At 44.7% G+C, this 16,790-nt stretch overlaps 1 protein-coding gene across 1 annotated transcript in view; it reads right to left on the minus strand.

The window, feature by feature from the left end:
• FZD3 (frizzled class receptor 3) overlaps positions 1-16,790 on the minus strand; it is a 45,093-nt gene that overhangs the window by 27,757 nt on the left and 546 nt on the right. Inside the window, exon 2 of the mRNA XM_005528805.3 lies at positions 12,146-12,634. Coding sequence (XP_005528862.3) covers positions 12,146-12,364 — 219 coding nt within the window. The 5' untranslated portion in view covers positions 12,365-12,634. The remainder of the gene's footprint in view (positions 1-12,145; positions 12,635-16,790) is intronic.

Consider the following 16,790-nt stretch of genomic DNA (forward strand, 5'->3'; position numbering starts at 1 on the left):
AGACGAACCCTTCTTGTCGCGGCAGAGAAGAGGCAGGAGGCTGTTGGAGCAGAATTCCGGCAGCCAGGAGAGGCAGGAGGCTGTGAAACCCAGGAGCAGAACCTTTGGCAGGCAGAAAAGCTGCGAGTGACGAGCTGAATGAATTCGGGAAGTTTTGTTTGCTCCTCCCTCGGCAGCTGGAATTCTCCCGTGGGATTTTCCCACCGGGAAACAACGGTGGATTCAGCTGGAATAAATCCCCTCATGGCTGAGCTGGGAATGTTGGAGACTTTTCTCCGAGAAGGAATCACCGTCCAACAGCTCCCCTGTTTTCCCTGGCTACAATCAGGACCAGCAGCTCCTTGGGAAGAGGTTAAATGAGTGAATTTTGATGAATTATTCCTCCCTATGGAAAGAAATTTCATCTAAATCCTTCAAGGAATGATCCTGCAATATCCACAAAGTTTCTGCCCTACAGTTACTGCCCAAATTAAACCCCAAAAGTACCGAGGGGATAAAATGACACATCTCCACAGGAAAAGTCCCCCAAAAAGGGTTTTTTTGGTGTTGGGAAGGAGCAGAGCCTGATCCACTACAACAATATCCAGAATTAACACGATGCAAACTGAAGTAAGAACATGAATCTGCTGGGTTGAAGTTATAAAAATGATTCTGGATAGCGACGTGCACGCTGACATTTTAACAGCTGTGTCTCAATCTAACACTGTTAAATCTGTTAAATCTAGATCCCAGCAAAACCACATGCACATGTTGGGTGGCAGAGAAAAACTGACATCTTTGGGCCTCAAAATTAAGGATATTTCACAGAGAAATAATTAAATTGTATTGTTTAGAATTATTCTAATAAAGATATTATGTCCTTTTCCCCTCATGTTGGCTTTCCAGGCAGATCCTGGACACTGGGCTGTATTTTGGTGGAAGTAATTCAAAAATCATTAATTCAAAACTCATTAATTCAAAACTCAAAGTTGCCCCATGAGCATAAATAGTTCTCCACAACCTCTGCAGCCCTGCTGTCCCCTAAATCATGGAATCACAGAACCATGGAATGGTTTCGGGTGGGAAGGAACCTCAAAGCTCATCCAGTTCCAACCCTGACACCTCCCACTCCTCCAAGTTGCTCCAGCCCAGCCTCGGACACTCCCAGGGATGGAGCAGCCACGAATTCTCTGGGAATTCCATCCCAGCCCCTTGCCATCCTCAGAGGGAGGAATTTCTTCCTCATTTCTCTGCATTTACTGGAGTAGGATCCACCCAAATCAAGCTGCCCCAACACCAAATCTCAGCTCAGCAGCACCTCCCATTTAATTCCGTATTTACCCCACCTCAGCTGTTACTGCTTTTTACTACAATTTAATTTTATTACAATTTTTAACTCCAGATTATTTTGTTTGTGAGGATTCTCAGGGTCTGGAGATTATTTCAACACCAGAGAAGTAAAGCTGCAGCACCCCAGCACTCTTCCCGTGCATTAATTGGGAAGATGTGGCCAGATTACGACATAATCCAGATTTTACTCAGGAAAATTTGTAAATTCACCTGAAAGTCTGGCTGAAAAACCAAGAGTGTTTTTCTCAGTGTCCCCTGGGGCTCCACACAAAATCATCCTGTACTGTGAGCAAGCCAAAAAAAAAAAATCACTACAGAAATACAAGGTGAGCTTCAGCTGAATCTCAGGGACAACTTCCCGTATTTTGGAATTAGCCATGGAATTCTTCCTGCACAGCTGGACACAAACAACGAGGAAATGAGGTGGGTTTGGGGGAAAACCGCAATCTTTGGAAAGAGATTTTCCTTTTCTTTCAGGATTATAATTCTACAGCGAGTCTGTAGGCTCTGAGCAAACACTGACTGAATTTATTGGGATTTTTTTCCCTAATTTTTTTTTTTTTTTTAATTGGGATTTTTTTTTTTCTGATTTTTCAAAGGAACTGCCCATCCCAATATAAATTTCTCTTATCCAATTAAGGAATTACAAGAGGGCAACCAAAATGGCCTCTGTGTTCACCAGACAATAATGCAGAAAAGTTGAGACTGAGATACCTCAATTTACTCCAACGGATTAAATGAAAATTATTTATGCTTCTAAGTAGAGGAATTAAAATAATTAGCGGGAAACTTCAATTTTTTTAACCATTTTCAAACCACTAACCATTTCTAGAAAACATGTGTGAACGCAGCAGCTGTAAATTAAAATTTAAGATTCATCAGGCACCATTCTCCCTTCCATTCAGTGCCAAGTTAATGAGGTCACAGCTGAACGCTACAGGGGAGGACGGGGGGAAAGAATTAAAAATAATTGCAATTGTATCCCACTTTTCCACTGGCCAGACAGCTGTTATCCACCTCTGAACAGCCAATCCCGAAATTTCTCACCAAAACCATCAGACCCAGGCCCCTGACTTGATTTTTTCAGTTAATAATTCAACAGATAAATATTTGACAGGAATTCCCACGGTGCCTCCACTCGTTTGTTTCCGCAGCACCCAAAAAGGGTTTTTTTTAGTGCTCTCAAAACAAACTAAAGAATATTTTCCCCTCAAAAGGCTGGGATTTTCTCCCTGTCAAGGCCATGAGTTTGTTCCCGGCTCTCTTCTGTACCACAGACAGAGTTTTGGGGAAAAACTCTGGAAAACTCACAAGCAGGACAAGGCCAAACAATAACGGGATTAATAAGAGAGAGGGGACACGGGGTGAGGGAAACAAGGGAAGACAAAAATCATTCTGCAACTGCTCTGCAGAGGATAATTCCAAATTATTTCCCAATTTAATGGAAAAGAGCAAGTATCCGTGGATGCAGTGGGAGAACCCCACCAAAACCTTTTTGAACAGTAAATGACGCTCCTAAAAACATCGGGATGTGGATGGAATATCCCGCAGGAGAGTTTGGAAGGGGGGAATCGGCACAGAATGGAATCAGTGGGATCAGACTCCAAAAGCAGGAAAGGCTGCACTGAATTCTTTGAGGGGGACAGGAGGGGCAGGAGGGGTGAGTTTTCCCACTGAATAACTGCAAAATGCCTTTTATGTGTCTATAAAAGTGCCCAAAAGGCTGGAAAACGCAGCTGAGGGAAGAGCAGGAGCGGGGCTGAAGGGCAGGGAAGGCAAAAGAGCTGGAAGCAGCGGGATGGGGAGTGGGGAGGAGTGTCAGAGCATTCCTTAATGAGTTCAGCTCTTCCCTCACTCCCGGCTCCCACTGCTTCCCAGCTCAGGGACGAGCACTGACAGCCAGAGATGAAAAAATTGCCCTTTAATCCATCCCAGCGCTCCTTTCTGATGGATCAGCTCCCACCGCAGGACATCCCAAAGCCACAGATCCCTGCCCGTCCCTGGCTCCGGCTCTCCTGAGTCCCCTCTGTGACCCCGGAATCTTCAAGGCAGCAAAGTGGGAAGGGAGGAAAAGGCTAAATTTTAAAAGGCTGGAAGTTTGAGATTCCCAGACAAAAGCAGCCCGCCTCCCGTGGTGCCAGGGAAAAAAGTGGATCCAGAGAATGGCGTTGCCTTTTTTTGTGATGCCACTTTAATGAAGGTTATCATGAGGAACGGTTGGCAAAGGAAGAGGAAAGAAAACGTCTGAGTGCTCTGCAGGGTCGGTGTTTCAGCCACGAGGTTTGGAGGACAGATTCCCAAATAACTCCTTTCTCTTGGATGTGGTTGGATTCCAGACCTTTCCTGGAAGAACTGGATAATGTGTCAGGGAGAAAAACCTGAAGGCAAAGTGACTTCCTTGTCCTTTCATGCCTTTATATCAAACCTTTAATTTAATTTAACATCTTTGTAAAACACGCTGATAAAATGTTGCCATCCCACCATATTTTTGTTTCCTTGCCTTTTTTTAAAATTTTTTTTTAATTAATTTTTTTTTAATTAAAAAATTTACTTCCCCCCTTCATTACTGACAACGAGCAGCAAACCCAAGATCCAAGGTCAAATTTTATAATTGAATTATCCTCTGCAGTTCCATCTCTGTGCTGCACCTGCACCCTGAGGGTTAAAATGTGGAATAAGGAGGGGAAAATGAATTCTCAGGAGCAGCGATTCTGAATCTGCTGGTTCTCAAGGACACACAATTCACCCACGCCCCCGCAAAGACTGGATGCAGATAATTGACAATATCACTGAGTCCTTATGGAGTGAAAAATACATAATGCGTGGGTGAGTTTTCAGGGAGAAATGTTAAAAACACGAGTGATGCTTTCGGAGCTGTGAGGGGGGAGAAGAAAGCGAGATGCTGACCAGAGTTGTCTCCTTGAATTTATAAAGAAAGATGTTTCCCCCTGCTCAGCGCCATGGACATGACAACTTTTGTCCTCCAAATCAGGAAACGGAATATAAACAAGTTTACAAATTGAAAGCAACTTTCAGAAGATAAATTTCGGGGTTTCCACACCGCACAAAGATGAACTACAAGGAGCCTTCCTCCCCTTGTTCAAATTCAAATTAAGCAGCCCTTTGTGCTTCCCTTTTCAAATTTCCTTCCCTGTTTCCATGGGAACCCCCGGGCTGACAAGCCTGGGATGGAGCAGGAGGCCAAGCTCAGCGAGGGGTGTGAAAAGGGGAGGGAGTCAAAGGGCAGAATTTGGCTCGGGAGGAGAGAGATGCCAACCTTTGTCCCCCCACAAAGGGGGGGTAACCATAGGAACAACCCCGATGGAATCGGGAGGAGCTGGAGGGGGGATCCCGGCCGAGATCGGGAAATGGGAGGAAAACGGGAAATGGGAAGAAAATGGGAAAGGTGTGGTTAAAAACACGATGCCAGGACTGTCTAAAGTCTTAAAAATCAACCAAAATGGAAGAAAACTTGAAGGGTTCCAACTTCGTGTTGGTTCTATATCCAGTTAATTCCATCAAACTGATTTACAGATTACAGAGAAACTGGGAAGAAGCGATTCCCGAATCCAACAGGAGAATTTAATGTTCTGAAGATGCTGAATAATCCCCTGGACTGAAGAGCTCTGGAGGTGTTTTCACCAATCACTCTACCAGCACTGCATCCCATTCATCTACTCCATAAAAACAGAAATAGCAGCTCCATAAAAATATAAATATGGCACGTTTTGATGACGGCACCTCGTAAAAAGAGACGGCGGGAGGACGAGCCCTATAAAACCACAGAAAGGAAAACTTGTTGTGTCTCCAGCAGGGAATGTAAAAGCAGCAGGTGGTTTATTGAAGATGAAAGAAAAAAACCCCAAAACAAACCAAAGAAAAAACAGCAAATTCTTCACAGCTCGTGTCGTTGCAGCCGGTGATTTTTGGGGGGGTTCTTTGGAAATTTGGGCAGAAAAAAGATAAATATCATAAATATATCCCTGTACTGAGCATGGTTCTGGTGCTCCCGGAATAAGGAGGATGTGGAATTGCAGAAGCAGCTCCAGAGCAGGTCACAGGAGATGCTCCAAGGGCTGGAATTCCCAGAGAAGCTGTGGCTGGATCCCTGGAAGTGTCCAAGGAAAGGCTGAAGCCACCTGGGATGGTGGAAGGTGTCCCAAAATCCATAAAAACCATCTGAATTTCCTCTAAACTCACCCATGTCTCCCAAAACAAAGAAGGAAACTGCGGCCACACCAGCAAGATATTTCTGACAGTTATTGCAGATTTATTCCTTGTCTTCTCACTCTGGTGGGGTTTTCTCTCCAGATCCATCTATCCTATAACTGGAACCACCATCACGCACCAGAAAAAGCAGGGAAAAGCCAATTTCCAACCCAAAAAGCACATCCCAGCCAAGCCACCCTGCTTTTAAGCAGCCAAACATTATTTATTGCCTATATTTTGCACAAAAATCACGCAAAGACGGGAAGGAATATCTGTGACCACGTAACAGGTGAGAGAGTGGTAAAAACAAAACAAATATTCCCAAAATTCTCCAGCAGCACGACATTCTCTGGCACCTAAATTTACATTTTCCAAAGCTCCATCTGACTTGTGCAGTGCTCTGTGTTTAACTATTCCAAATAAATCCGTGTGTGTTCCACCTTTCCTAATAATTCCTCCTTAAGGCTCCACCAGCTGCTGCAGATTGAGCCACGAGGCAGAGCCATCTGCCTCCCTGACCCCAAAAACATCCCCCTGGGAATACATCTTGATTAAGATGTGCAGCGCTGACTTTCGACTGAATCTTTACATAAAAGTCTTTTTTTTTTCTTTTTTTTTTTCCTATGTTTGCACTGAGCCATTAAAGCTTAAATTTGTTCTCCCGTTTCTGCTCGGAATTAATCTTGGATTCGAGCAAATATGAACGTGGTGACAGAGTTCAGCTCTGGGTATGCAAGCACTGGTTTTTCATTTTAACAAAACCGCCCAAAAAAACCTTTATTCCCTTCGTTTTTCCTCTCACTGCCACAGCCAGCATTTTAAAAATCCTCACGTGGCATCTTGTTCTCGTTAACAAACATGAAAAATTAAAAGATTGGTGTTTCTTAAATTACTCTTTGGGGAACACGTGTTAGGCGGTGGAAAAAAATTCAGGTTTTCTCACACCTGTGATTTTGCTTTGATATTTGGGCACTGGTGGTCTCCAGGCAGGAGTTTGATCCCTTGTGTGCTCTGTGCTCGTTCTAGGAGGAAATCTCTTTTTGGTGCTGGTCCTTTCAGGCTGCCCTGCGAAGCTCAGCCCTGGGGTGCCTTTCCCTGGTTTCTTGGAGCGCAGGGATAGGAATTTTTACATTATTTTATGTTCAGAGAGTGCTCCACGTGATTGTTCCATTTGGGAAGGATCCATCCCACCTGGAAATGCCAGACAGGGACACCTCTGGCTTTGGACACTTCCAGGGATCCAGGGGCAGCCACAGCTTCTCTGGGAATTCCATTCCAAGGCCTTGCCACCCTCACAGGGAGGAATTTCTTCCCAATATCCCATCCAACCCTGCCCTGGCATTGGGAAGCCATTCCCTGTGTCCTGCCAACTTTGGGAATTACCACATCCCCCAAACACAAATCACTGCACACAGCAGCAGCAGCCCAAAATTCCAAAAATTTATTCCTGACTCGGTCTGGATTAACTGCTTCCAAAAATTCCCAGCCAAAGCTTCTTCCCTTTCTTCCTCCAGCCTTCACCAACCTCAGAGCAGGTCCATGAAATGAAATATAAATAAAAATAAAATAAAACATAAATGTTTTATCTGAATGCAAATTATCACCTCCCGTGGCCGCTCTTCCTCTCCAAACAATCAGAATTATTCACTGCTCTTGGAATTTGCAATATTCACTCCGATTATCTCAGAGCCTGCTGGATTTTCCTGTGAAAAGGAAAATTTTCCAGCTCTAACACGAGCCCATCCAAGGCTCCAAGCTCGTTTTATAAAATTGTCAGATCACGCTCATTTTTGTACAAAACCCGCTGGGGGATGTAACAGCTCCGGTTCTTCCCAGGTTGTTCTTTCCCACCAAGGATTTCACCTTTGCATGACACTTTGCAGATCAAGCCTGAAACAGAGGCTGCTGCATTTCAAACAGACCAGCCCCAGGTATTCCTAGGGCAGGAATTCCCAAGGACATTATCAGGAATTCCCTGGCTCTGCCCTCACCTCTGCGATTCCAGCTTTGCTTTAGCAATCCAACAAATCTAAAAGCTTCATGTGGCTGTTTCCAAGGTAAAGAAATTCCAGCTGGAGATAAGAGAATATAAAATTAATGAAATGGAAGGTTTTAATCAGCTGGAGCACCGCTCGCATCCCTGTGATCTCCATTGTTCTGAGGGGATCGCAGTCGTACACGCTAACGAGAAAATTAATCCTTGCAGCAAATTAGTGCCTAAGATCAGGGTGCTTACGAAACAGCAGCTGATTAAAACCCACTTTTCCATTAGCTTTATGTGCCTGAGCTTCCAGGAGCTTGGGAGGAGGAGCTGAGGAACACAGAAAGCCAAGGAGAAGTGTGAAATTTGGGATAAGGTGATGAGCTACTTAAAAAACTGACTGACCTCTGCTGGAAAAATTCCTCTTATCCCAGATGTTGAGGCTGGGCTGGGAGTAAATATAGCTATGCCTTCTGTTGATGCCATTTTAAACACACTCTGGTTATTTTTTAATTAAAAAAAAAGGTGGAAAAAAGGGATTAAGATTCCAAAGGTGACAAAAATAGGGCTGGCAAGGGCACACCGACTTTGCAGCTCTGTGGGAGGTCGATGGAATTGTCCTCTGTGAGCACCAAAACAGGCAAGAAACCACTGAATCTGAGCTAGGGTATGAAAAATCAGATGTCCTCACGTCTGTAGTCGGATATTCCGTGGCAAATTAACTTCTAAATATTCCAAAAATCCTGACTGGGAGGGTTTATTTACATCAATGCCCTGATTGCCTGCTGGGATCAGCACACGAGTGGACACCGCTCCTTTGTTCTTCCCACCTTCTTCCCTCACTCTGCAAACCCCAAATCAACTTCAGGATAATCCAGCCCCTCCGTTTCCCCCTCTTCCATCTCTCCTGGACAACCCCACTGCATCCCTGAGTCCCAATTGCTGCTCTCTTTTTATAGGGAAAATGGGAATGGAGCGCAGAGGAAGAGCCATTATCTCCCTGGCCATATGGTGACTGCATCAGCTCCTTTTTAGAGCCTTTGACCTCCAGTTTAATCCCAAAAGGAAACTCAGATTCAGCCCTTAACCATGTCTGGATCCTGTCCTTTAAAGCCTCTTTGATCCCCACCATCACTCCCATAAAAATCAGGGTGAGCAGAAAGAAGCGGCGACAACTTATTTAATTCAAAAAAGTTAGGCAATCATCAAATTAAACTGCTTTTCTTCATCAGTGACAAAAGCTGAATGGCCACAGGTTCCACCAGGCCACCAAATTCCACGTTTTCAGATCAAAATGTTTGCCCACAAAAACCGCGTTAAGGCAGATAAACCCCGCTGGCTCGCACGCCTCGGCAAATCCTTCAAGGCCGAAGGAATTTTTAAGTGGGAAAGGGACAGAAGATAATTCTTTGGAGCAATAATAACCCAAAGAGAAGGGAAAACGAGGTCAGGTCCCTGTGGGGGAGAAGGGTAATTTGACTTCTCCACCAGCCCAGGATTTATGGAACACATGGAGCCGTGGGAGCAGCACCATCCCGATGCTGCCACATCCTCAGGAATATCTGGAAGTTTCATCAGCACTGCTAAAAAACAGCTATTCCTGATGGCTATTGCCCAAAATCAGCCTGTCAGCAGGTTACAGCAAATAAAACACCTCGGAGCACTCTGGGTGTGACAGCAGCACAGGGAAGGAGGAGCGATCCTCCCTGGACAGCTCCCAGCTCTGGACAGCTCATCCCAGAAATTCCACAGGAGCTGGGAAATTCCTGCCCTGGCCACCAGCACCTCCTCACTGGGGAGTCACCACTCGTTTATTGCTGCTTCTAGAACAGCAGAGGGAGAATTTTTTGCAGCAGAAGCAAAATAATTCTCATTTCAGTCAGGTTGGATTGGTGTTTGCCCTCTGTCCAAAGCACCAAATCCTTCAGGGATATTTGGGAATAAAATAATGCTCCAAACCCCTGGATGCAGCAGCCCTCCCTCCAATCTTCCCAGATTAAAGCACAAAGCTGAAGGAATTCTCTTTCCCAGGAGTGAATCAAGGAGCAGGAGCTGATTCCAGCAGGGGCCAGAGGGCACTGAGGGACCCTGATGGAATATTCTGCATTCAAGGCTGAAAGGATGGAGATTCAGAGGGGTTGTTGGGAAAAAAAATCCTTCCCTGGGATGGTGGGGAGAGAATTCCCAGAGAATCTGTGGCTGCCCCATCCCTGGAAGTGTTCAAGGCCAGGCTGGAGCAACCTGGGATTGTCCAGGATGAGCTTTAATGTCTCCTTTATCCCACTTAAAGTCTCAAAAAGGCATCTTGGCTTTTTTTTTTCAAGAAATAATAAATAAGTTTTTAAGCAATCAGCAGTATTGGGAGAGAAGCTCACCGAATTTATTAATGGCAAGACAAGAGCTACAATAATTCTCATTTTTGCTTCACCTCCACTCTTTGTTTTATTCCACCCTTTCAGTACAAACCAACTGAGTTTTTTCTTGGTTTTTTGATTGTTTTTAATCAGGAACTGCTGTAAAAAAGAGGTTTTGGAAAGGAAAGATTTACAAGGCCCTCCCTCCAGTACACAAAATGAATCACCCTGATTCTGTTGTTATTTTATTTTAGGTTCACAGCAACCAGGGAGGGGGCTCGGGGACCAGAGATGTTCCCAAAAAATGCCACAATGCAACATTTAACAGCCTCCAGCATTTGAGTGCTCCACAACAACTGAGTCATTAAGTAACGCCTAAAAAGCCAAATAATAATGAAAAAAATTCCTCTTCTTAAGTGTATATTAAAGTGTAATCTAAGTTAATACAAGGAATGGGAATATATTTATGAAAAGATGTGGATTTTCAGCCTTTTTGCTGCTCAAAACTCTGAAGTGGGAGAGAATTTAATCCTGACAAAGCTTTGTTTTCCCGACAGCATGCACCTTTTCTCAAAAGTGGCCCATAATCCAACCCCAGACTGGAATTACCGCCTTAAATGCTGATTTTATTGGCAAAAAGGGAGTGTTAAACACACCCACGCCACCCACCCACCCCGTGCTAAGCCTAAAAATGGCTTTGGTGTGAATTGCAGCATTTCCTGCAGGGTAATTTCTGCTTTTAACTCGAGTTTTTTGCATCTCTCAGCCCTCCTCTCTTCCCCTCTTCGCGGCAGAAAGCTTCCACAAAAATCGGGATAATTGCACCGGGATTGTTCTGCCTCAGGCTGGGGCTCCAGGGAATTATTCCTCTGCTTCCAGCAAATGGCTTTTAAGTAAAAATAATGTTTCTGACAGTTCTCTGAAAGGTTTAAGGTGCAACAAAAAGGCTGAAGAATGAGCAGGATTGTTGGCCATTGTAAGGGAAAAAAGTGGGATTTTAATAATAAACGGTGTCCACACCCTGGGTGTTATCCCTGGACAAGGATAAGGCTTGGAAAAAAACAGGCAGAGGGGAAGGGAATTCAAATTATCCCAGGAATGAAGCAGCGAAACTGCAGGAAGGAAGGCCAGCACTTGGAGAAGGACACTGCAGGGGAAAAGCTGGAATGATTCCTGTTGGAGAGGAAAAGCCTGGGGGATAAAACTGAGCCTTCCAAAACCTCAGGAGGGTTTTAAACTACACCACAGTCCAAGAGGGGGTTGAAGGAAACCAGCAGAAAAATGGTTTAAAATAGGTTGATAGAGGATAAATAAATGAAATCATTAAATTCCAGCATGGTTTGGGTGGGAAAGATCCTTAAATCCCATTCCCATTCCAACCCCGACATTTTCCAGGATCCCAGAGCACTCCAACCTTGCCTTGGGACACTTCCCAGGTGCAGCCACAGCTTCTCTGGGAAATTCTGTGCCTCGGAATTTGCCAGAACCAATTCTGCAACAAAATTAACTCCTTTTGCTCTGTTTTACAGTAAAATCCTTTTGCTCTGTGTTCAGGATAATCAGAATCTGCAGACCCACCCAAAGGAGCCACTGCAATCCAAGCCCACAGTTCCTCCAAAGAGCAAATTTCAGGGGAAGGACCTCAATTTTAAAAAAATCCACCACATTTAATCCCCAACTCTTCTACAGACAAACCACACGAAGCCAAAGCTTTGTATTATTTAACAAGAACAGTGAAATTCAGTTTCTGTGCTGTAAGGAAGAGCATTCCAAGATGAAAACACAGCATTATTCTTTCATTTCTCACAGATTTACCCCCAGGGGTTCCCAAGTACTTTAAAAAATACAAATAAACCAAATCTGCACAAATCCCTCACGGAATTTTGAACAGGTTGAGAGCAAGAACTTGATTAATATTCTGAATTTCCATTCATTTTAGTCTTATCACAGAATACCAAGTGAGGAAACTCCTTGGCTAGGATGGAAAATAGACTGAAAAAGTCTTGTATAAATCAGACTTGAGGTATTTAAAACAACAAACACACCCAGAGCATTTCTCACTCAGTGATATTAAATTAGGCAGAATCTGTAGTCATGGAATATTTTGACTAGTTAGAATATGGCATTTGGGGTTTTATCTGAATTATTCAATACCTTGATAATTTTTTTTTTCCCCCCCATGAAAACTTATGAACTGCTGGTGAACTACAGGCCGAAATTAAGTAGATAAAGATGTATTTGTGAAATAAAAAATGAAAAGAAACAGGTTTACCTCCATTGCCAGAGCTGCTGTTTGCTGGTCGTAGTGGTTGAGGAGGTTGGGCATGAAGGTGGTGTTGTAGGGCAGGTCCTGGCACATCCTGAGGATGATGGGCTCGCAGGAGAACAGGCTGTGCCCTCCCGTGGGGGCCAGCCAGACCCCCAAAATCCACAGGGAACGCAGCAGCCAGCCCAAAGCCATCCTTCCACCCCGCCAACGCGGCCGGCACATCTTCCAGCTCCTGGCGGTTTTCACAGGAATATTCCCAGGCCTTGCTTGAGGTTCCTCTTCCCAGCTGGAAGAGTTTGTGTGTTCAACATCCTTGGCTCAGTCCAGACAGATGGGAGAGAAATCTTCCCTTTTATTTCCCTTTTTTTTCTCAGTCCTCCATGGCAGGAATTAAATATCGCAATTTCAACCACATTCCCACACCACCGACCCCATGGTGACGGGGCAGCGCTCCAGGGGCTTCCTGATTCCTTCTTTATTTTCCTGGAAAACCTGGAGCACAAAGCAGAACAGACAGAACATGTTAAAAAGCCTTGTCATCCGGGGAAATATTAAAATATTTCACCTCTCAGATTCCGCTTCAAGTTCTCCTGTGCAAGGCTACAAGGTTCCTCCTGCGAGTTTTAATCCTGATTTTTTTAAAATTTCTGGAGGAAAAGAACAGAAGATGGAGGAACTGAATGGAAGAATCTGATGGAAGAATGGAAGGGAAGAACTTGATGGAAAATGGAGGAACTGAATGGAAGAAAAGCACCCAAAAATGGTGAAAACGTGGGGATGGTACTGGTTGTGACAGAATGTTTTTAGAAATATTTAGCTTGGCCACACTGAAACCAGGCTGTTTGTGACTCACTCACACCGATAGCATCTCCTTCCCTGCATGGCCTCAGAGCTCCTGAGGAATAATTATAAAACAAAAACAAAAAAAAACATTCACCAGCACCACCAACCCCACAAGTCCCAGCTCGCCACTGGCCTGCCCAGGGAGGTTTGGCTACTTGGGCTCAAAGATGGCATTTTAATCTGCTTTTTTTTGTTGTTGTTGTTGTCCCAAACCCATTTTAATTGCTCCAGAAACCACCCCAGCAGCTGAGCGGAAGCCAGAAAATGTGTTTTGGCCACCCCTTTTCTCCACACAATCCCCAAAAAGGGAAATTTTAGGGTTGCCCTGCCAGTTCTGCTCTCCCTGTGGAGACAATTTAAATAGGAATCGCTCCTCAGGGCTGGACCTGGGTTTTCTCAGCACAATGGTTGTGCTCATCCATTTCAAACTCTGAAATTGGAGGTGGGAAAAGTCCACAGAGCCCTCAGAGTACGAAACAGCCCGTTTTTCACAACAATTTTGTCTTACAATGGTAAAATTTGCAAAATCCAGTCTCTAACCAGCTGCTTTAAAGTGAATTATCATTTAAGAAAAGAAGAGAAATTTAGAAAACCCCAAATATTCCATCAATATTCCCAAAAGCAGGCAGCCACGAATCTGAACAGATTCCCAATCTTGAGAGAAGGGAGCTTTTCCTCAGAAAAACTTTTCATTTCTGCCAATGGTGAGAGATAGGAAGAATTTAATTACCAGATGTGTTATGTACATTTTTATTTACACAGGCCCATCTTATGGTCAGAAAAATTAAGATTTCAAAGCCTTTGTGGGTTGGACTGGATAATTTCCAGAGGTTCCTTCCAACCTAAACAATTCTGGGCTCCTCTGTGAGAGGGGAAAGGGTTTGGCTGGAGATTTTTGGAGACAGGCTGGTTAAAAACAAACATTCAAAGAGGGGGGAGGAAAAAAAAAAAGAACCCCAAGCTTGCTAAAGATAACCAGGTTAAATTCAGTTTATTGGCAACTTTGCTTTCACAGGCTGCTTCTCCCTCTCACAGGGATTGGCAGGGAAGCCGTGGCTGAGGCAGCAGTGAAAAGAAGGGAAAAAATAGAAATAGGAAAAGTTCCAGAGTCAGGAAAAACAAAACATGAGCAAAAATAAAAATAAAAAAGGGAAAAAGAGAGCTACCTACACACCTGAGGTGGGAGAAGAAACACAGCTCAAACCTCAAATGTGTTCTGAAGGAAATGCTGCTGTGAAGAGTCAACACACTGGGTTTAGAAATATTTAACAATATTTAACACATTTTCCATGTAAACCCAGCTGATTTTAGGTCCATTTCCAGATGATACGAGCTGGAAAAGCTCTGATTTAAGAAATGTCATTTCTCAGATTGATTTTTCCATAACTTGGCGGCTCTGGAAAGAGACAAGGAGCTGAACTGCCCCATCTGCCAGGCAGCATCAGCAGCCCTGGACCTTCCTGCACATCCCCACCTCCTGAGCAGGAGGTCACAAATCAGACCGATAAAACCAATCCCTGCTCAGTTTTGTGAAGTTCCCTGGCAGAAAGATTGGTTAATATTGGATAATTGGATAAATAAATGGTCCCTTCCAACCCAAACCAGTCTGTGATCCCGTGTTGGACAAGGTGCTCAATCCCCCCTGGAATCCATTCCCTTGGGTTTAACATTTCAATAACAGTTCCTCAAAACTCAGGGGAAAAAAAAAAAAAAGCTTTTTGAGTTTGTTGGCATCTCCAGAACTCTGGATTCACAATTTTTTTTTTTGTTTCTCCTAAACCATCCCCAAAGGATTTTATTCCTCAGTTTGAGTGAGGTCCCCCTGCAGTGTGGATGAGCGAGGTTTTCACTGTAATTGAGGCATAATTGCAGTGATCTGTAAAAAAACCTTCACAAAAAAGGGTTCAGAAGCAACCTAAGATGAGCTGTGCTCACACCAGTTAAAGTCTGCACCACAAAAATTGGGCAAATCCAGGTCAGGATGTGGAGTTTTGGGGAAAAAGTCCAAGAATGCTCCATAGAAATCATATTATTGACACACAAAACAGGATCCAAACACATCCACCTCTCCTCCACCTTCCCCACAGCCTCAAGCTGAAGAAAACATGCAAAAAACAAAGATTCAACGAGCCACCAAAAAAAAAAGAATAAAAAAAGTTTTAACTATGCAAAAAGCAGAAAAAAATTTCATGGTGTCCCTTCGGGACTTTTCCATTTCACGTTCAAGATAATAATTAGAGTATCATAAAGAAAATTAAGAATGTATATAACAGGAGGTGGGAAAACACATCAAAACAGACAACCTGGCCCTGGGAAAACTGAAACAATTCGGGGTGAAATGAAGCAGAAAAGAGAAGGATTCCATTGCGAAAGGAGCTCCAGGTTTTGCAAACCAGCCTATGGATGATCCATTAATTGGTGCAGACAGACAAGTGCTGTAATAAGCAACCCTCAGTGTCAGGAGAGTTCCTCACCACAGATCCAGTTTGTGCACTCTTTGTTAAGCCTCTGCATAGGAGATTTTGTGGTTATTTTTGTATGTATATAAAAACAAAACACTTTTGATGACACCGGGGATAAAAAGAGGAGGGGAGGCCTCCCCTCTCACCACAAGCATTGGAAATAAAATGCAGGCAAAGGGAGGAGTTTGTTCGTGTGGTTGTGGATTTTTACAGTATTTATCAGCAGGAGAAGCACATCCAATTCTTGCTGGGAAGGATTAATTAAGACATGCACGGACAATTATTATAAACAGTGAAAATCACGAGGAGAAAGTGTTGATTCCCACAAGGAATTTTTTTTTCAGAAGTTAATTTCAAAGTCCCTAAGGGATCAACGAGGAAAAAGAAAAAACTCATTAATCCCAGTATCTGGGATTAATTCCCAGTTATCTGTCCCAGAGAAATGGGGAGACAAAACAAACCAGACTCCTCCTGGAGGAGAGGAAAATGTCCTCTCAGCCATTCCCCACCCAATTCTGACCCTGGAGAAAGGAGATGAACTCATTCACTGCATTTCCCCAGCCCTTTCCCACCCACACGAAGGCACAACAGGAGAATAAATTATTCTCCCAACTCCATTCTAATTAATTACTCAGTGGGAATGAAACTCCAGCGCTGTTCCACTCCGTCTTGAGGGGCAGCCACACCATAATCCCCCACATCCCCTATTTCAATTAGGAGCAGAGGGAGGATGGAGAGGCAGAGACAACCCTGGCGAGATTTTCCATGATTATTATGGAATCACGGAATGGTCAGAGAGGACTCTGAAGCTCACCTAATTCCTGCACCATGAGCAGATATGGAGGGACAGGTCTGTCACCTCTCCGCGAGCTCCGAATCCATGGGAAGGGCCTGGAGAGGGAAATCCTGCTGTTCCCTGGCACGGGAAGCAGGCAGGCTGCCGGCTGAGCCAGCATCCCTTTTGGAAAGGCACAAGGAACAAGTGCATCCCCTGGCATCGCTGCCGCACGGCCGAAGCGCAGGGAGCAGCGGATCCACGCCCGGAACACCCGCACCGCCTTCCCGGAGGATTCCGGGGAGCGCACGGGCAGCGCCGGCATCTCCCGATGGGGGAATCTGCGAGGGGCGCTGAGGCTCCGGTATCCCCGATGGGGAATCTGCGAAGGGCGCTGAGGCTCCGGCATCCCCCGAGCCCTCAGCGAAGGGCGGTGAGACTCCGGCATCCCCAGAGCCCTCAGTGAAGGCGGTGAGGCTCCACCATCCCCCGAGCCCTCAGCGAGGGGCGGTGAGGCTCCGGCATCTCCGAGCCCTCAGCGAGGGGCGGTGAGGCTCCGATATCCCCC

This window comes from Pseudopodoces humilis, chromosome 3, assembly GCF_049639895.1.
Source record: "Pseudopodoces humilis isolate 2021_Gansu_Grassland_sample_001 chromosome 3, ASM4963989v1, whole genome shotgun sequence".
Classification (NCBI taxonomy): domain Eukaryota; kingdom Metazoa; phylum Chordata; class Aves; order Passeriformes; family Paridae; genus Pseudopodoces; species Pseudopodoces humilis.